The sequence below is a fragment of the Siniperca chuatsi genome, linkage group LG20, assembly GCF_020085105.1.
Source record: "Siniperca chuatsi isolate FFG_IHB_CAS linkage group LG20, ASM2008510v1, whole genome shotgun sequence".
Classification (NCBI taxonomy): Eukaryota; Metazoa; Chordata; class Actinopteri; order Centrarchiformes; family Sinipercidae; genus Siniperca; species Siniperca chuatsi.
The window spans coordinates 21,511,939-21,533,869 of NC_058061.1; the positions used below are offsets into that span (position 1 = coordinate 21,511,939).

General features: G+C 40.8%; 1 protein-coding gene across 2 annotated transcripts in view; it reads left to right on the forward strand.

The window, feature by feature from the left end:
* The window catches only part of dnah9 (dynein, axonemal, heavy chain 9), a 143,900-nt gene extending 131,420 nt beyond the window's left edge, over positions 1 to 12,480 (forward strand). For both annotated transcript variants that reach the window (XM_044178887.1, XM_044178888.1), the window contains 4 exons: positions 3,003 to 3,185; positions 8,058 to 8,311; positions 8,408 to 8,543; positions 10,138 to 12,480. In XM_044178887.1, coding sequence (XP_044034822.1) covers positions 3,003 to 3,185; positions 8,058 to 8,311; positions 8,408 to 8,543; positions 10,138 to 10,365 — 801 coding nt within the window. In that variant the 3' untranslated portion in view covers positions 10,366 to 12,480. The remainder of the gene's footprint in view (positions 1 to 3,002; positions 3,186 to 8,057; positions 8,312 to 8,407; positions 8,544 to 10,137) is intronic.
* The last annotated feature ends 9,451 nt before the right edge of the window (positions 12,481 to 21,931 follow it).

A 21,931-nucleotide genomic window follows, 5' to 3' on the forward strand; every position in this document is an offset into this window, starting at 1 on the left:
CAAATATGGCATCTCTGATCAATTTATATTAACTTCTCCAAAATAAACAAACAAAAAACCAAATGAACAACACACGATGCTGTGTACGATGTATGAATGCAATATTCAAACCCAAGACTCCATGTTTTTTTTATTTCCCCAAAGTTCAGTTTGACATTTTGGTACCTTATGAAACAATGTTTGTGTGCACAGCATGAATTTGTTATGACAGAACCCACAAGCAGGTCAGTGAGGTTTAGGGGGGTGAAATGCTGGCATTTGAACTCAAGTTGATTCTGATATGATATTCTGTCAGTCAAGCCCTCATACATGGGAGATATCCTGAGCACATATGTAAACCAAGGCCTTTCTCGAAGTCGACTGTCTCACTAAATGTATGATGACAACAGGTGACGTTTTCTGTAGCTGCTGCACACTGAATTGAAAATAAATTGCAGACCAACTGTTTGGGGCCTCAGACAGCACCCGGGGTAGTTTTTACAGGGACGGCATTTTCTGGTTCAGTACTGCTCTGAAATAAAGTTTATTTGAGTGTAAAAGCTCAAATATTCTGTCAGAGAGAGCAGCCTTGCGCACTCCCTCAATGGAGCAAGTGTCACTTTTTTAATATCATAAATAAGGGTCTTGGTTGTCTGAGTGTTAGCTTTGTTAAAAAGTAATTTATGCTTATTGTTGCTTGAAACAAGCAGCAAAATGTGAGTTATGTTACAGGCCTTTTCTTTAAACTTTTATCACCCTCAGCCTGATTTCTCTTCTAAGATCTCTTCCTTTTTAATAAGGCCATGGTTACTTTTTTATTTGTGAATGATGAGGTGGTTCTTAAGCATGAATTAAAACACTATTAATCCTAATGATTGCATTTTTTCAGTTAAAAAAATTAGTAGTGATAAAGTTACATTTCTTTAGGTTTAGCCCCAGACAAACCCAGAAGGTTGTTTAACAACACTTACAGCTGTACAAAATATTTTGTCTGCTGCACAATAAAAAAGATTTTTAACCTGTTTCTCAAGTTGTGACTCCTGTCCTGTCCAGGTAGCCACCTGCAGCCATCTTTGTTTGGATTATTAAATTCAGGCCATGTCAAAATGTGATACATTTGACATGTGCTGCAAATTGACTTTGATGCTGTTCGTGCTGTATCAGTACAGAGGAACTGTGGCAGAGGAACTTGTTTCACTGGCAGACTGACGATAACACTGGTTAAGTCTGAGATGAAGCTAAGCATGAAACTAGCCTGAGACCCGAGTGATGTCTCAGAAAGCAAGATCACCAGTTATATCAGGCTTACTTCTGTAAGTCAGGCTTATTTCCAGGAAAAGCTGGTTCATAAAGGAGGTTTAAAGTCTGACCTAAGTTAGCATGGGCATGTATCCCTCCAGACTAGCCTGGTCCTTCAGGTTTAGCTTCACCCTAGGCCTTCCTCGATGCTGCTGCATTGTGAACCTCATTCAGTTTGCTGCACACGTTTAACTGATCACATTTCGACCTGGGCTGCAGTTACTGTGTAGTTCAAATCTGAGCTCCTAACTTTTTCTTCACAGTTCTCCAGTCAACATATGTCCTTTTAAATGCACCGCAGCCTAAAGCCAATAAACAATGGCTTTGACCAAAGGCTGTAGCGTCATAGGAAGAAACATTTTCACCATTGTCCTCTTTAAATGTCAATGAAATAAAATTAGAGGAACAGACACCCAGAAATCTGTCTAATACAGTAAATACCAGAGGAGCAGACAGCCAATCTAAAGCTATTTAATAAATATTTCCACCATACAGAGGATGTTATGTTATTAGAAAATGTTAATGCTAATACATCTCATATATTAATCTTTCAGCACTAATGATACAAAGAAGTTTGAGATTACTAATATGGGATTTGTATCTCAATTTATGTCAAGGTCTGAGCTCACCGCTGGTCTAAAATATGCTGCCAAAAATGTTCTTTTGCTTTAATTATTACAGTGGTTTTTAGTTTCATTGATGTATAATATATGTTTAATGCATGCTGTGGCTGTGAACATTGCAGTTTTGTCCTTACATGTTCATTTTCATCTGTGTTTTAGTCATAAACGATTAGTTCGTAAACCAGACTTGACTTGGTCTCATTAGCTCTGAGTCGGATTTATGAAACAGCTTAATCCTGGTTCAGTTTGTTATGTTTATTCAAGAGAGCCTTTTCACAATAAGCCACTGGACCAAGCTAGTCTGGAAGGAAACGTTTCCATGGTAACTTAGGTCAGACTTCAACTTAAATGTCCCTTATGAAACGTACCTTTTCCTGAAAATAAGCCTGATTTCCTGAAGTAAGCCTAGTTTAAGAAAGTAATATTACCAGTTAACACCCCTCTAGTATCAACCATCTTAACCACCGCATGTTGTATGTCTGTGTGTGTGTGTGTGTGTGTGTGTGTGTGTCCATTCCTCAATATATTATGATGTGTGACCTTTCTGGCTCAGAAGCCTGGATACTCCTGTCTTAACAGATGACAGCCATGCAGAGCGCACCAACGAGGCTCACTTTGTATTCAGCATGCTCAGTAGCTGCCAAACCCAGATCAGATATTTGAACTGAAAAATCCATAGATATGATGACCTCATATCCTTTGTTCGGCACCTAATCCGCTGATTGATCGCTAATGCTGGTTGCCTTGGGAAAATGTTGACACAGGCGTTAGCTTTCATCACTTACCCAACAAAAATATGATGTGAGCATTGATTTTCTGGACGGATTAGACTGTTATTGAAAACAAAGAGCTGCCTTGCAAAATATATCTTCATGAATATTTTATGGAACTGCCTATTTCAAACTGCAAGTTTCTCAGGCTGTCAGCATTTATATGACACAGATAACCCCAATCTCTTGTTATTCTTTTCATTTCAGCGAGCACTCTCCCCTTTTGTTTCTTGTCCTGAGTTGTCTTTAATTGTAACAGTAAGATGGATCAAACAATATTTTTACTCACTCACTCATTGATACACTTCTTCATTCCTTCACGCATTATCAGGTGCGTGCAGCGCTGGAGGAGATCATGGAGAAGCTCCCGGAGGAGTTCAACATGGCCGAGCTGCTGGGGAAGGCGGAGGAGAGGACTCCCTACCAGGTGGTGGCGCTGCAGGAGTGTGAGCGCATGAACCTCCTCACCCAGGAGATTAGACGCTCACTCCGTGAGCTCAGTCTGGGACTCAAGGTGAGGAGCCTGTAATGCTAGCAGAGAGGGTCAGATGATAATGTAGGCGATAATTATGATCATCAGTTACAACTTCCATCAGTGCTGTGTACTATTTGTAACTAGTCTGTCCAGACTGAACTTGCTTTAAAATATACATGGATCATTGTTCAATTTTGTCTTCAAGATTGTATGCTGTGCATTTTACAGTGGTGGAATGTAACTAAGTACTTATACTCAAGTACAATTTTGAGGTACTTACTTAAGTATTTCCATTTTGTGCTACTCGATACTTGGTGTGGGATATTGTACTTTCTACTCCACTAAATTTATTTGACAGTTTTAGTTAGTAGTTACAGATTTAGAATTTAGTTAAAAAAAACAAAACACATGATCATTTTATAAAATACTAGACCTTGTTTAAGATCAAACCAGTGGTTCCCAGCCTTTTTAGCTTGTGACTCCTTACAATAAAGCAGTCTCTAGTTGGGGCCCCTTATCATATTTCAGAAGTTTATGAGCTGTTAGCAGTTCCACCACAAAAGAGATTCTACCGATACACTCCTCACATTGTTTCTTTAAAATGATTGTTTGAGGCCCAAGGATTGGTCAAATTGTCAAATATTTCACAGAAAAAGCAAAGATTAGAGACATTTTATGTTGCAAAACAGTTTTTTCTTCGTTCAGCGTCCTACTTATCTTGTGACCCTTTGTGAGGAGCCCCGACCCCTAGTTTAGTAACCACTGGAATAAATCACCTAGCTCTATATGAAGTAGTTAAAACTAGCTCCACCTCGACCAGCTACAACAGCAAAATGCTTCTTACACATTGATGCATCAGTAATAATAATGTTATTTATTAAAAGAACAAAACAAGTAATTTCATTATGAATACTTTAAGTAAATTTAGCTGATAATACTTATGTACTTTTTCTTTTACGCAGGACTTTTACTGAATGGAGTAATGGAGTATTTTACATTGTTGTGTTAGTACTTTGACTTAAGTAAAGGATCTGAGTACGTCTACCACCACTGGTATTTTATAGTAAAATGAAAATATCAAAGTATATATAACCAATCATCAGCTGTGACAGACAATTATTAATAGTTTATCACTTTTTGATTGGAGCTCTATTCATGTCTGGCCCTACTTTCTCATGATGTGCGTGAAAACACTCTCAGTCATAATCATGTTGAGGTTCTTTAACCTCAGCAGAAGTTTTTGTTTTTTCTTCCGTGGCAAAATCCTAATTATTACTTTCTTTATCAACCAAGGCTTTTGGTTTAATGATTTCAGTGAGTAACAGAAAAGTCTTGATTGAGTAATACAAAAAAATGCGTATTTAAAAAGTAAAAAGTATTTAAAGCTGCATTAATTTATTTTATTTATGGCCATTTGGGGGCAGTGGAACAAGCTGTAACCACAACATTGATTGCAAATAGCCCATTTACACATGCAGTGACATTAGCATTCATCTGGAGTCATGTTTCTGGCCACCCGATTAATGTTAAGTCCAATATTCACTTTCCTTTTAGCTCTGTTCAAGTGCGGGGGACAGTGAGTCACGCTCCAGTATATGAAGTATGGAAATCCCCCCCCCCAGGTCCTCAAAAAGCTGAAAGAAAGCTATTTGTTCCCCTTAATATTATATAAGTGTTAAACTGACTCCAAAACGCACTGGATGCGTTCACTGAACTCCTGCTGCTTGGTGCGGGTGTTCATGTCAACCAGCAACAGTGAACACAACAGATGTGTTTGCAGCTCAGGAGCGCGTGCCAAAGTTTTTGGCCGTTCTGTATCCTGTATCCATGCACAGATCTGTGATATACAAGTTGATCTCTCACAGGTCTGCACAAGTAAAACACAGTCTCCTTGAATCGCAGCATCACTGATGCACTTTAAATATAAACCAGTGTGTTACTGCTTTTGTTGAACACATATGGTCGGGTGTTTTTCAGTGTAAAAGGCCGGAAGATGTTTCACTCTGTCACTTGTCTTTTGAAAATTGCATCAGACTAAGACTGTGTGGAATGTCCAACAGACCACATCCTGTAATTTCCCGATGGTTAAAATGCCATCCGAAATGATGAGTTACATTAGGTGAATACTTCATTCCCCACCTCCAGCCCTGTAATGTTAAAACAGTCCGAATGGAGCTTAGTTCTCATTTGGTTGGGGACTCCCTGGAACCAACTAAATCACCGTCGGATGTCCACAGATCCCATCTTGAGAACCACTGGCCCAGCAAGGATGATGGTGCTGAGAGCCAAATCCCTTAAATGTAAAACAAATGAAGTTCAAGTGAACTGTCCCTCAAAATCCACCACAAAACCCTCAATTATCCTCAACACCTATAATTCACACTACGTTGGCTTGGCTGCTGTTGACAGGCTGCTGCATTAGTATTCTTGCACTGCATAACTAAACCTTTTTCTCTGTTGTTTGTCAGAAGCCCAGTCTTCAGAATGACTAAGAGATTTGGCTTACAGAAGAGCACAGAGGAATGAGACGTCTGCGTTCTGTGTATCAAGCCTGACTGAGTCATGTGTTAACAACAAACGAAAAGAGAAAAAGAGGGGGGGGGGTGTAAAAGCGTTTGTCAGGAGTTATGAGGCTTCGATCTCCCGACACTACAAGCCTCAATAAATCAGCTCAGTGATTTAAAAGCCATGTAGACTATTGTACCAGCAAATGGAATCATATTTCGTCTTTATAGTTGAATAAATAGGAACTATCAGAATGTTAGCCTTGGTGAGATGGTGCAGCTTCATAGTACCATGGTGTGTCAAAGTGTGCTGTGGCTGAAATGACGGATCAGGATTATTTTGAGTGTTGCGAAGGTGAAAGGTTCACGGTAAAGACACAGATGTAGATAAATCTACTGAACCTTATCACCATGTGACTGTCGCATATAGGTATCTATACATCAGCAATACATCAGCTCCAGTATCAGTGGGTGAAGGACACCACTGTTCACTTGTATGCTGTCTCATTACTCTGCACTGCCATCTTTTCTTTGCTATCTTACAGCATGTTTCCTTATCTGGCATGGTGTGCTTGTCTTCATATTTTATGTATGCATCAGTAGTTTCTGAGGGCGTGTTACCGTTCAGCACCTTATGCGGCTGGGAGGTGTCAGCTCCAATGTTTAGCTGCTGAGACAAACAGGAAGTGACATGTTGAATTCCTGGTTCCTTCCTGTAATTGAAATTCACAAACCAACGAAGAACATTTCTGTACAAAAGAGGCAGCATCTGTCAGCACTGAGAACAGTCATCCTAATTAAAATAGCTATTATCCAGATGATGAAAAAGAGGATGAAAGCCAAATTATACAACTGATTTCTCCAATACCCACAAGCATCCTGTTCATCAAAGTACGGTGAACACTGGAAAACTCAAATTATAGCAGTAATAAAGTTTGTCTGCCTGAAATGAAATTGCATGTTGTTTTTCTGCTACAGCATACAGATCTTTCAATTACGTGTCCTGTGCTCCCCTTCGAGCATAATATAAGTACCAAAAGGGTGAAATATTTAGTCAGACAGCTGCCATGACACAACACAAAAAGACTCACAGACTTTGTACCGCAAACCACATTAGCTTTCCAGCTAATGTCTTCTTCTTATCTACAAACATGAGGCCTCTCATTACAGAGTACGCCAAGTCCGAACTCCATCCTTGGAAGTTCAGAGTTACTTACTTGGACTCCCGAGTAAGTTGAACTTGGGAGTCCATGATATATACATAGATAGATAGATAGATAGATAGATAGATAGATAGATAGATAGATAGATAGATAGATAGATAGATAGATAGATAGATAGATAGATAGATAGATAGATAGATAGATAGTGTGGCAAGATTTTTATTTTTAGAAAGCCAAAAGCACACAAAGGTAGTGCTATTGCACAATAAAAACTTGAACCTTAACTTTAACTTCAACCAAACCAATTTGCCACCAAATATTAGATTGTGACCCTAAGGCCTAGGTTTTAGGGTCAACAGGTTTGCCGAGATGAGACTGTTTTCCCTGGAATGACCATGGACGTTGATAGTAGAGTCATTTTGAGAGCTAGCCTGCTAGACAAGAACAGAAGTACACACAAGAACGCAGATTTAGAAAGGCCTATTTTTTCTGTTGCCACTTGCCTTGCTGAATGAACTACCAAACAAACATGCACAGGGGGAAAGGTGCACTGCTAACATCCATTTTCAGGGTAGAGCAGGCAACAATAGTACATAAAACAGCAAGATCAGTTAGTTTTGACGCTAAATGGTCCTTATTCCTCAACACCACTGCTAATAAAATGCTGTCTGTCCTTGGCTTGTAAGCTACAGTTACCAGCACAGGTTTCGTGTTTCAGTACCCCTTCCAGCTCAGCTGTCAATCAAACACAGGTGTGGTGACAAACGGCTAAATTAAACATTTCAATGGAATCGCCCCAATCAGTGGATTTGCTCGCAGGGACGAAGTAAATCCATAGAAATCTTTTGCATCAAATTTAACTTTGTTGAACTTCTGTCCAAAACAGAAGAAGCTGTTGTAGCTCAGCCTTGTGCTATCCTTAGCTTAGCCTAGTGCTAGCTTGCATGGTTGGCTTGCATTTTAGTGGTTAGCTCGCCAGATACGGCTAGCCCTGTACAAGTAGTCACTACTTCGCCAAGCTGCTAGCACTGTCTATTTATAGGACACACGGATGAAATTCACTGTACCACTTTCTGCTGTGATCAGGGCTTGAAGAAGCATTACTGTGTCTTATTTTTTATCTTTTTTCTTCCTTTCAGCAATAAAAAATATTAGCAATACATTTGAAAATCAATTTGACAGTGATGTTTGACTGCAAAATGGATGATTTCAGTTCTCCTTTCTTCTGGCCCTCAAACCTTCAGGGAGAGTTAACCATGACCAGTGACATGGAGAACCTTCAGAATGCTGTTTTCCTGGACATGGTGCCAGACAATTGGACCAAGCGGGCTTACCCCTCCATGTCTGGCCTGGCCCTGTGGTTCACTGACCTGCTGGCCAGGATCAAGGAGCTGGAAGCCTGGTCAACAGACTTCGTCTTACCCTCTGCAGTGTGGCTGGCTGGTTTCTTCAACCCACAGTCCTTCCTCACAGCCATCATGCAGGCTATGGCTCGAAGGTAGGGTTGGTTTGCATTAAGACATCAAGGGTTAAAATGTATTCAAAACCACTTGCTTGGTGCGACACAGTAAATCTCCCTGTGTTTGGATGACAGGAATGAGTGGCCTCTGGATCGCATGTGTCTGCAGTGTGATGTCACCAAGAAGAATCGTGAGGACTTCAGTTTACCGCCTCGTGAAGGGGCATACATATACGGGCTGTACATGGAGGGTGCACGCTGGGACACACAGGTACATGAGTTATTCATCGATTTCTTTGTTCCGCTGACTGTCACAGAGGTAGCAAATAGCTGATTCTGACATCTAGCCTCCAGGGAAGGTGTGGATACAAAATCAAAAACAGCACATTTTGATTCACAAGCACCCTGTACAGAAATATTCCTTTACACACAACTTCCGATGATGGATGATAGACTAACACGTGAACATAAGGTGAGCTAACCTCAAAATGCATCTTTAAACTGAGTCAAGTAAAGTAACTTCAATATTTTCCCCCTGAAGGGCTTCCACATTCCCTTTGTGGCTTAATTTTCTGCTTTGCATCCTTCGTTCAGCTCTCGGAGCGCAGTGCATTACTCAGCTTCCCAGGGCTCTATCTATCTACATACATACAGCTACTGTATATGTGCCCAGCTTTCAAGGAGCATCCCTGTAGACTTCTTAATTAGGGAATGTGCAGAGTGTGCACTTGAGCACTTAGATCGCCCTTTAGAGGAGTGGTTCCTTTTATATTCATTAAAGTTGGAGACGCAGGCAAATAGACAGGTGGACAGACCGTCCGAGCGGCTTCTCCTCCCAACTCCTCCACTCTCCTTCTCCTCCTCCTCGTCCTCCCTTCGTCTCCTCCTTGCCCCAAGGCCAGTTCTGTGCCACTGGCTGGGAGCAGCAGAAAGTGAATAGGAGAGTAAGCAGTGCTCCATCTGGACACAGCTCTGTGCAGCAATAAAAGTCAAAGATTTATGATAAACCTATTCATCTATATTAATGAACCTTGCATTTTATCCAGAGGGGTTTCAGACATCTAAGACAGCTAGATGCTGTATATGATAAACACCTTGTGTGCTGAATGGATATGATAGAAATGCAGGCATTACACAGGGGAAGCTTGTGTGTTTATCGATGGACACCACTTAATGGTGATATATCTCCATATGTTGTGATATTATGCAATAAAAATAGATATCTGTTACCATAGTAACGGTGTATATACAGTGTCATTAAACGAATTTGTAATGAATCTCAATGAGCCCCCATGGCCTGCATTTAAGATACCCATCATTTGTATTTACCCAAACAAACATAAAGTTATTGGTATTTAACACCTCTTTAAAGTTTTATAGCAAATGCAGATGCAATTAGGACTTTGTCCTCTGAGCTTTCCAAAGTCATCAGGATTTACATTTATTCCTGAAAGTCACTGTGCATGCATGGAGAAACTTCTGTTTGTCAGGCGCTAAGTGTAGGAGGATTAATTAATGAGACAGACCACTCTGTTTCAGTGTGTTTATAGAGTGTGTATTCTAAGGCAGGGCAGCTTGACTTCGACTCAAACTCTGCAGACTTTCACCACTTTTCAAGGTTACCGTAATATTGTGTTCTGCAAACTGGAAGTCTAACATCGCTTGTGCCAACCAAGATTAGTCAAACATCAATTTTTTTCTCCTACAAAAGAACATTATTAAAAACTGCCTCAATGGCAAGAACAGCGTCGGGACATAAGTTTTCACTGCACCTCAAACTAATTTATAACTTTCCTCAGCTCTGTGAGATGTTTTTGTCTGTGCTTGACTGGCTTGTCATCCTGTCCCCTTCCCTCTCCTTTTAGGCTGGCATGATTGTAGATGCCCGCCTGAAAGAGCTCACCCCGACCATCCCGGTCATCTTCATCAGGGCCATTCCTGTGGACAAACAGGAGAACAGGAATGTGTACCAGTGTCCTGTCTATAAGACCCGCCAGAGGGGACCCACCTACATATGGACCTTCAACCTGAAGACCAAAGAAAATCCCTCCAAGTGGACCTTAGCTGGAGTGGCCTTGCTTCTACAGATCTAGCAGGAGTCCAAGTGCTTTATTGTGGTAGTTATGGTGCCAACAGGGTCAAGGGTCAGATTCAGTTTGGACCAAATATTTTAAAGCGAGACTATGTAACATTTGAAAGAAGAAATAATGCAGTCTTTATCTTACAAATGAAAAGTTGAGTTCATAAGAAATAAAATGCATGCTTGCTCAAGTCAGTACACTCAGGGGTTTTGCTGCTACCTTAGCCTTACTTGGTCTGGTATGACCAGTGGCGGTGGCTCATGGTGGCTAATGTTAGCAAACGTTTGATAGATATTGCTGTGTGATTACTAAGTCACTTTACTGACTTTATTACTCTACCTGTGCTACTGTTACACTAAGTTTGATCATGTCGCAGATAAACATTTCAATGGTTTTGTCACAAAAGTAAAACAAGGTGTAAACACAATATATCTATAGAATATATATTGAGGAGACATGTTTCTTGCTTGCGGTCCCATTCCACTCGGGAGACTTTTGAGGGACCAGCGAGGGTCACATGACAGACGGAGCGCGCTGAAGGCATTAGTAGGCTACTTTTTGATAGCCTTGCTAGCTTGTTTACTTGTACTGTAAGGAGGTAATGAGTGTAGAAGCACGTAACACAACTGTACTTGAAAAATATGTCAAACTCAGTACATCAAAGGGAAAAATGTGCTAAGACTTGTTATACTGCTTATTTTTTCACCTCTATTTAATTTTTAAACAAAGTGATAAGGTACTGCTTTGTCAAATCAATGCAAAACATTTTCAAATATAAAGACTGATTATGAGAGAAACAAATTAAATAAAGACTTGTAGCAAGCCAATCTTTCTCCACAATATGATATTATACCCTCATGTAAACATAATATCTAGTTAATCAGATTTTGAAAACCACATTTAAAGATCCAATTAATATAGGTTTCTGTATTAGAGTTATTATAACTTTCCTCAAATTCTTCAATGTGTGGATCTGTTGTCCAGCAAAAGACTTCCACCAACTTTGTTCGGTGTCTGTGTGGGAAAATTTCACATAGATCACATGAAGAGGGCACAGTTCTGTACCACTGTAGTAAAAAGACAGCAGACTTCATTTTCTCTAGTCAGTTTCTCCAGAATGTGTATATTTGAAAAGTTTTTAATGAAAACATATAAAACCTTGTAACATACTCGGCCAGTGTGGTCTGTGAGATGGCATAAGAGCTCACACAGCCAATAGTGGTCAGCTGGCATTAAACTTGCTAGCTGATTAGCTCGCTAGCAGTAGTGCTAGCTCAGTAACGTCAGTTGCAGGTTGTGGTGGTCCCTGGAGGCTCTCCCCATTCCACCCACTGTCAGTTAGGCCGCCTAATGATTGTCTTTAAACCACCTGACTCAAGAGAATCTTTGGAAGTGAAGGGAAATGAAATGTGCCATATCCTGTAATTACCCCCGGCGGCCACCGTGGCCGCTGTTGCAAAAGTTACATAGTCTCACTTTAAAGCTACACTGGGCAAATATCTGGTAAAATTACATCTCACTGCATTATAAAAGCACATCTGTTTGCCCAAATTAATTTCTGGTGTCATGTCCAGTGGTGGGAAATCTGTCTCCACTCACCCGCAGGAAGTGGCACAACACATATCAAGAGTAAAATCCAAAGAAAAAACAGAACGTACCAGTATAAGATCTGTTGCCTCTCTCATTGGGTAGTTACTTTCTGGGTGCTGCAGTTTCAGATTTTCTTTTTCCCCAATGTGTACAAGTGCCTTTAAAGGCACCTTTCTGAGCCTTCAGTAGTTGAAGACTAATAAAATCACCCATGATTAGTTTGTAGACTTTGTTTGAACTACTGTATCTACGTTATTAAAATGCTAATTATCTGTATGTGTTTGAGGAGAAATTCTCCCAATATCATGTATCTGTGAGTCACTTTATGAGGAGGTGTTATGAAGCTGTAACTGGGCAATATTGGGGAATATCATAGAATAAATTTAACTATTGGGTGATTTCACATATTTCAGCTGAATCCAACTACCTACACTATGTACACATGTTCTAATAATATAATCAAGTATGCAAATCATTTCACATTGATTTCCACTTTCTTCCAGAAAACTTCCATAATAAAGAAGCTTTATCTTGTCAGTCCAGATGCATTTGGTTTTATTTTCATATACTCTACAATATATACTATTTTAGTGCCAATATGCAGTCATTCCCCTATCTCCCGTTTCCAGTCTCCCTGTCCTGCCTCTTCTCTTCCAAGTCTTTAGACCAACTCTCCCCCCCTCTCTCTCCTCCCCCTCCCACTTCACTCCTTTCTTCTTCCTCCCCATTTGAGATTAAGCAACCCTTTCCAAAGCACAAAGTGCAACACGTACAGTAGATGCACATGCACACGCTACAGCGTAACCCAGCTCCAAAAGTCTCTCCCTCCCTCTGTCTTTCTTCCTCGTTCTCTTGCTGCCTCAGCCCAGCTTCCCCCAGCGTCTCCTTTATCTGGTTATTGGAGAGCCTCAACAATGCACTCAGACAGAGAGGTGTGACGAGGAGGAGCAGATGAGGAGAAGTAGGAGGAGGAAAGCAATGATGCAGGGTGAGGCAATTTATGTAGAACTAAACTACCAAATTACACCTTCAGGTGGCATTATGAAAATAGATTCTGCTTGTGTACGCATGTACAGTACACATGCAACTTTGCACAGGAGAGATATTTTAGCCTGTAGTGCAGCGGTGGTGCTGCAAAAATGTTCTAATGTGCTGAAGTATTACTAACTCATCCAATTTTCTTAACCCGACCCCCTTAGTTACTGTCGCTATGCCTGTCAAGCTTTCTGTTCTAGCACAGCACGTATGCAGTTTATGATGATAACGATTAACCACTCAAAATGTGGACAAATTTTTGAAATAATGAGTCTGAGTTCACACAGAAGTAAACAATAGCAGGCTTTTCATTTCCACCTGATGTCAATTTTGTCGGCTGAAGTTGACGATTGTCAGTAGCAGGTTTTATCAGCTGTAGGTAGCTAGTATCAGCAAAGTGCCTAACTCTAACTCAGAGAGTTGGTTGAAATCTCCTTCTGCAGTTGTGTCGTTTCCAGGTGTCAAGTTTTAAGCCCATTAAAAGGCCCTTATATTTGCACTTGACAACTACATACATGATAGGATCATGCTAAAAGACTGAGTCTTAAGCTACCAAGCAAACAGTCAGCATCCTCGCCAGTTGATGATGCATGTATAAGACATGGAAATAAAGGAGCTGCCTTGTTCTTGTGTTGCTGGGTACAGCCAGTTAGCCCAGTATTAGTAAAGTCATAAGGATATATCATCTGTGCACCATGAATATCTGTATCATATTACAATCCATCAAGTAGTTGTTGAGATATTTCAGTCTGGACCAAAATGGTAGACTGACCGACTGACAGTCCAGCACATTGCCATCCATAGAGCCATGCTGCTAGCATGGCTAAAAATTTAATTTATTCTAATGTAACTGTGTGTGGATGCCTAGTATAGGAAAACCTACTTGGACAATCAACACACAAGTTATACTTTATCGTTCATACTGTATAAGCGTGTTTTACTTTTACAAGAGCAAAGGCTGTAAGGATGAGGAACCGATGTTTTTGGTAAACATAACACTGTCTCAGGTAACAAGTTTGGCAAAAAAGTGTAAACCAAAATCCCCAAATCCAAAAACGCTAATTTTATTAAGGTAACATGTAACCCCACAGAATAATGTAGTTAGCGAAAGACATGCTCCTTGGAAGTAACACTAGATTACTACTGTAGCTCGTTAGTCGGGCATTCTAACGTTTGCAGCTTATGTTAGAGCTGACAAATATTCTGCTGAATCTGTTCCTTACAATTATGCTTTTGTGGTTTTGGGTTTGCAAAGGCTAAAAACCACCTTCCAAACTCGTTAGCGTGTGTGTCGTTCATTCATGCTCATGGAGTGGTGCAGGCGCGGAATATGAGCTTCTCTTTGGACCAAAGAGTCCTCCAAGCGCCCCTGCAGACCAGCTGCTGTCCTGCGTGACATAAAGGCAAATGCATAACAGCTCTCCGGAGCAGTTAATGATGGGGCTTTGCAGACCACGGCAGCTACACACCCCTGGTCTCAAAAGGCTAAAAAACCAGCGTGGTGATTCATATTTCATATTTGTACGTAACATGAGTGTTCCTGGCATGCTACTGAGGAGAGAATGCTTGAGTCGAAAGGGGGGAAATGCATCAAAGGGTTCATGCTCAGAAGGGAAAAGAAGGTACCTTTAATCATCTGCTTGTGTGAGACGTCAGGCGGTTGCTAGGTTACAGGTCAGTGCAGAGAAGCTACTAATGTGAATGCTATAGAGATGCCTTGGTGTGTTTACTATGTAAGCATGCAGTGTTCTAATTTCAGTGAAATGTGATAATGTGATTGCAGGGCTCAACAAAAACTAATAACCATGGAGAAGATGCCTTGAATTCTCACCTTTGTTCTCTGACTACGTGTGCTGTCCACCATATCTTTCTTCACATGTTCTACATACATATAAACCCACACAGTGTGTGTTGCGTTCTTCCTCCAATTAAATGTGTCAAAAACCAAAGACATGATAATCAGCTTTAGAGAGACTTCTCCTAGTCCTGTACTAACCGGCATCAAGGCTGCAGTCATTGGGTTGATAGCTATAAATACTTTTCTTGAGGAAAATGAGTTCTTTGAATGTCTCCTCTGAGATGATGACGATGAAAGTTTTATTGAATCAGCTTTAAAGTCCTGCATTGCCGCTTGGTATGTGAATTTGACAACAAAAACTCGGCTCAGTAGCCTCATCTAAGTGGCTAGTAAGATTTCAGGGAGGTGTCAAGTCCAGCTTACAGACCTAAATAACAAGCAGGTGTTTAGAAAGGCTACTTCCCGTCTGGAGTGCCAAGATCTCCCCCTTCGGACAGAGTTTGAACTCAGGTCGTCGTGTTGAGGGTGCCTGTCATCAGGACCAAGAGATGGAAGGTTTCCTTTGTCCCTGCTGCCATTTACATGTTAAATGGTAGATAGTTTTTAACTGTTGTCTGTAGATTGATTCATTTTATTTTTGCACTTTGACCCTGAATGAACTCCTATTGAATCCCTCTGTCCACTATGTCCTGTTTGTTATTGTCCATCAGTGTATAGGTGTTTTGTGTGTTTTGTTGTCTGATCCTGGCTGCAAACCAATTTTGCTGGAAAAGGACACCAAAGATACTTTGAGCTTTGAACAGTGATCATTCGAACAGGAGGGCAGTCTCATTATCCTGTGGTCATTTGGTGGAAGACAGACTGCCATCACTTCTTTCTGTCAGTTTTTTTTTTCTTCTTTTCGGCTCAATCCTTGCTGCTGAGCGCTCACTTCTGTGCTGTTTTTGCACTCCACTTCCCAGAGATCATTTGTCAGCCAAACAGTGTGTCCACCATGCCTCCCAAAATTCACATCGCACTCCTTCCGAGCGCTGAGAAATGTGCTGTCGTGACAACCAAAAGCGCTGCCAGGACACCTCACTAGTAGTCATTCTCACAACAGGCGTGTAAATTGCTGATAAATAGCACAACGTCGTCTCAGCCTGTAATTTTATCTAAACCATTCTCCTTACTGCTCTGACCCACAAGAGTCGGCAGTGGCAGAATGGCTGGATTAGCTGTTCACAATCCCGGTACAGTCTGAGGGCCTCGGCTCCGAGCTGCCTCGGCTCCGAGCTGCCTCTGGCTCCTCGCGTCCCGCCGCAGCCAGCAGAGTCAGCTGCTGTGCAGACCAACTGCGAGCTTTTGGCTAGGGCTGGAGACTGGGGTAATTAGCTTTGACAGAGCTGATGAGTTGCTAATTAAATGTTTATCTGAATCTGGCATCTGTCGTAAAACAAATGTCTGTTAGCTGCCTACAATCTGTGGATTATCACAAATAACTGGGGTTGGGTCCTGCACGCAGGGAGATAAGCTGGGAGAGGATGGTGATTTGGGGCACGTTTTGAGCAGCCAGGCAGAAACTAGTCACAGCAACAGCACCTACTGTGTGCATGTTAGGAGCTTACTGTGACTCATAATGGCCATGATTATCTCCATCCACATTCAAGCTGGCACTTGTGTACTAACACACAATGACATTTTTGTGACTAGTAAAGTAGCAGTTATTATTTTTGTCTGATTTTGAATTTGTAATCTATTTAGATCTAGAAGTAGATTTTTAGATATATTTGAAGTTCAGGCTCAGGAAAAAAGATATATGCGTCTCTGAGGTTTCTGCCTTTTATCACTCGCAGCATTGACAATTCCATTTTAAATAAGCACGTCTTTCCAGAAACAGTGTTATAAACCATAGAACATGTTGTCTTCTTCTGTAAAAAAAAAAAAAAAACATTGTTCCAAAGAAAACAGAGGTATGTGGATTATTCAGAAATGGTTTTTTGGGTGACCACAGCATGTAAATGTTAGGTCATCTCCACTCCACCTGAACAAATCACAGACACGCCTGTACTTGATTGCGAGAGCCTTGATGCTTGCTAGCTCACACATTTGGATACTCGTCTTGTAATTCAAACTGTAGTAAGCCCTTGTTTTTGGGTGCTGTCACCTGAAATGTTGCTGTTCAGCTATGTAACCTATATTTAATCAGGTGACCAGATTTTGATCAAGATCTCTTTTGAAAGAGAGACCTGAGTACAGCAGGAGAAATAAGAACAGAGATAAGACACACAACAAAACACAGTCACAATCACAAACAAACAGCATCAGAAACAACCACACACCTCTAAAAAATGTCCAAAATTAAAAATCTAAATTCATCCAAGTTTCAGCGTCCTTCATTTATAATCCATTGTCCACTTTTAAGGTGCAAAGTGCTGAAGGCGGTCTTCCCAAGCTCAGTATTTACTGGTGGGTTACCAAGAGTTAGGCAGAGATCTGCACTGATGTATAGTAGTTCTAAATTCAGCACCTCGGGATCCCCCAGGAGGAGCTGAGGAGAGGGCCGTCTGGACTACCTTACAACAGCAGAAAATGGATGGATGGATAGAATGTAATTAAGTACATTTACTCAAGTACTGTACTTAAGAAGAAAGTTCGAGATGCTTGCACTTTACTTGAGTATTTCCATTTCTACTCCACTACATCTCAGAGGTAAATATTTTTACTCCACTACATTTGTCTGACAGCTTTAGTTATTAATTACTTTTCCGATTACCTTTTTTTTTAATACCCTTCCTGTCCAGTGAAAACCATGTATCTCCAAACTTGAAGATTATGACTGTTTTCTAATAAACTGCTTTTTAAGGTAAATAAACTGTTTAACAGTAAGGAAAACGGAGTAGGTAAACACTGACAGGAGCATCTTACTGCAGAATGAGTACTTTTACTTTTCATACTTAAAGTACATTTTGCTGTTAATACTTTTACTTTACCTAAGTAAGGTCATGATGCAGGACTTTTACTTGTAGTGGAGTATTTTTACAGTGTGGCATTCGTAATTGTACTTAAGTAAATCTGAATACTTCTTCCACCACTGTCTAAATTTGAGAAGAGATGTGAAATACTAAGGCAACTTAATAAAATCTCTGTAAGTAATCTCTGTGAGTGCTCTGACTGTCCAGCAGCCAAAATCCAGCTGAGCTGATCGCCATGTTGCCACACGTCTGAGTCGCCTTCAGTTATGGCCGTGCTGGCCGAGCAGTTAGCGTAGCGAGCAGTGGCGAGCGGTGCAAGGAGTGGTTTGAGGACTCTTTTGGGTTTCGCCTCTCAAAATGCTAGAATTGAACAATAGTCAAAGATAAAAAACTAAAGGACAGATTTTTTTTGTAGTAAAGGTGTAAATACAACATTATCTTTCACAAAGTATCAGGCTAAGGAAACTAAAGCACATTTACAAGATACTACTGGAAAGAACGATTATCATTTTCATCATAATTTGTTATTTTGTTATTTGCTACACCTACACCCTTGTTGAAGTATGTCTGCTCAATACGGTGGATGTGTTGGCAGGGGTCGGGCCACTGTCATGTTCTATCCCCAGCAGCTTTAATTTAAAAAACCCTCTATTGTTATCTCAGAGCGAGCGCACCAGAAAGGTTTTTGTTTCGGACCTGTCACCTTTTTCATCCTTCTGGAGTTTGCAGGCCAGAAGTGAGAAAATACAGTAAGTTTGTTTGTCGAAACTACATCCTGTGAGTGTCACTGAGAAACTTTCTGAGGATCAAAACTGAAAGATTGCTTTCTATTTCAAATCATTTCAGACATGACAATCTCTCTGACAGAGCTCACGGACAGCTCCACCGAGGCTGCAAAAGCAAGGGACAAATGGAGAATACGGAGAGTGCAAACTAAATTTTTAACCAACAAAATAAGTCCTCATCATGTTTGTATTAAAAGTGGAAGAGACGAGTAATGAAATACATTGTTGCCGTATGAGATGTGGAAAGACAGTTAGAAAACTGCTGATTATTTTATGAAAAGCCCTGTTCTCGGCCAGTTTCCTCCTCTTCCCTCCGCTTGAGTTGCAGTGCTTGTCGTAGCCATCTTACCTCTCATGCTTCAGCAGCTCTCCCATCCATAGATTCTTTTTGATTGCGGACTCATATTTTCATTTAAATGCTGATGGGCTACAGGATCAGTGTAAATTGGAAACCCAAACTTATTCTGCTTTTTTCTTGTCCTTTTTTTCCTTGTGTGTTTGTGGAGGAGCGCAATTGCAGGCGCTGTTGTTTGCTGTGAGAATTGTCGTTCGCACCCATGGATTGCCATGAATTTAAAGAAGGTCTGAAATTGCACTGACCAGCATTAAAGTCAACCATATTAATTCAGATGTCAAATTGAAGCGCTGCCCTGGCCAACACCGGTGCCATATATCATGGTGACACTGTCAGTTAAAGATTTGGGTCTGGCTGCGACATACTGTCAGATAAGGTGTGAGACCCCCACCTCTGCAAAATCAAACCTTTACAGTTGGCAGATTGGAGTTGTAATTACACAAACATTTTTTCTGAGGCAGAGCTGCTCTGCAGGCACAAATAATCTCATTGGCTGCGTTACACCTCAGTGGGCAGGGACAAAAGGGATGTTTACACACCGCAAGCTCGTTAACTGGAGGTGATGAAGAAGAAGAAATTGAATTTCAAACTATCTTAGTAGCCTAACTATCCTCACTAGAAAAATTACAGCATTGGTCGCTTGTTTACGGAGCCCCCCTGAGGTCAGCTGAGAAAAAAAAAAAGGAGCCATGTGTAAATCTGCACTCTCGGTTTACAAATCCGTGCGCACGGTTTATAAACCGTGCTCTAGGATTCATAATCCGTGCCCACGGTTTTCCAATCTGTGCCCACGGTTGGTTTTCGAGTGAAAAGCACAATAAATATAACGTTGCACAATAAAAGCTGTGAAACGTCCATTGCAAAGCACAATATAGCATTAAATCTACCCTTAAATCTAGATAAATTGGACTTACTTGGCGGATGTGGTCGCCATTGAAATGCTCCATTCCTTGTTCTCTGAAGAAAGAAGTTGTTTATAAATCCGTGGGCATGGATTATGAATCCGAGAGCACGGGTTATAACCGGTAAAATCAGAGCGCACGGGGAGAGGGGGGGGCTCCGTACTTGTTCAAACTGTTTAAGACAACCTATTTTTATGTTCAGTACCATAATTTTCTCATACTGCTTCAAAAATCTTAAATGGTTCTTAGATTTAGTGTTGCACTTCACCTCAGTTGGGGGACTTACTCGAGAGACTGAAATTGACTGGTCAAAATCAAAGCAGCAGAGGCCGAGATATCCTGATTTTTAGGTCAAGCTCCAAAAAAATACTACACTTCCCATAATGCAACTCGATAGTGTAGACCCTGCTTGCCCATGTCCACGCTTTTAAAACGGCACACCCCCAGTTTTAATGCAGGTTTTGTGTTATAAATCTGTCTCCAAGCCCAATTTGAGATAACCCCTGATGACATCATCAGGGGTTATTTTGTCAGACTTTGGAAAGCTCCTCCAGACCCACAAAAGACATTAAATAGCAGTTTTGACAAGCTGAGTAGTATTCCTAATGACTAGTAATTTTACACATTAACTAGACCTTTATGTGTAAAACTGATGGACTGCCCCTTTAAGTAAGAGGTTCAGGTGGATGAAAGAGCATGGCGAGTAAGCATGGTCTGATACGCATGTCAGAAGAGGTCTAGATGTCTTGGCTAAAACCAGGGTCAATTTGGTTGAAAAGATTTTTGGACATCTAGTAGAGTGATCATTGTGTACTGCTCTCTTAGTCTTTAGTAGTCGATTGTGGTGATCGAACAACATGGCCGGTAAACATGTTCTGATTTGCAGGTCATGTATGCATCTAGGTTAAATTTGAAAATTTAAGTTTAAGTTTTTGATGTCTAGGTTACATATTGCTGTTGTTTCAACAGCATGTCAATGAGATGTCCTGACTGCATGTTAAAATACAGTCATTGACATGAAACAATGGTTATCTGTCACCTAGACTTCTGAGCCACTTTCACTTTCCAGCCGATTAAAATGTGCACGTCAAAAGACGTCCAGACAAAGGTTAAAAGCAGGCTAAATTTGGCTGAAGAGTAAATGTTTGTTGAACATCTAGAAGCTTGATATTCTTCAACTGCTCCAAAAAGTTTTTTAGTAGGAAGTTGGGGTGGACCCAGGAGCGTGCACAGTAAGCAGGTCAAAAGACGTCTGCACATCTAGGCTGAAACCTGTCTGAATTTAGTTAAAAGGTGAACGTTTTTAGGTTACATATCAGCATCGTGTTAAAAGTATTTCAAGCAAATGGTTATCCAGTTAGCAGAACAGCCCCTGCTCTTAGCTTGAGCTCTAAAAGAAACAGGGCAGCGATGAGAGTCCTGCTGAAAGAACTAAACCTCCTTTAATGAACACATGGTAGCCAAGCAGCTGGTGAAGCATAAATGAAGCAGCTGATACCAATCAGCGAACGCAAGCTCGACTTCAGCGTTCTGCTTGAAGTAACCCTGTACTTAATATCAATGTGAAGCAGGTCGTACATACTGAAATATAGGCATTGAAACAATGGTTACATTTAACTTAAGACCTCTAAAAAAACTTTTCAACCAAGCCAGGTAAATTTAGCCTGGTTTCAAGTCTTGACCTCTTTTGACCTGCAACAACCAAATCAATGGTTCCTAGAAATCATGTGACTTTAACACCATCTTGTCTCCTACCAATAATTAACATTGGTTTCTTATAACAGTGATTACAATGTTTCCCTTACCTTAACCAAGCAGTTACTGTTGCCTAAGGTTGCTGACGTCATCTTACCAATGAGACACTAAGACAGTAAAACACTCATATGTGTTGTTAACATACCTCCTTCATTACCTCCAGCCTTATTTACAGTGATTAAGTCTAATTTTACTTTATCCAGGAAAACAGCTTCTTACACTCCACATGCTGAAATTGAACTCAACCAATGAGGTTACGTGTGCCTCCACTGCAAAAGATCTCACTCGATGAACACTCCACTTCAAGAAATATGATTTTATACCAGGAACTCACAGTGGTAAGGTGGTGTATCAATTTTTTTTGAAGCAAACACACAACACAGACATCTCTCAAGGAACAAATG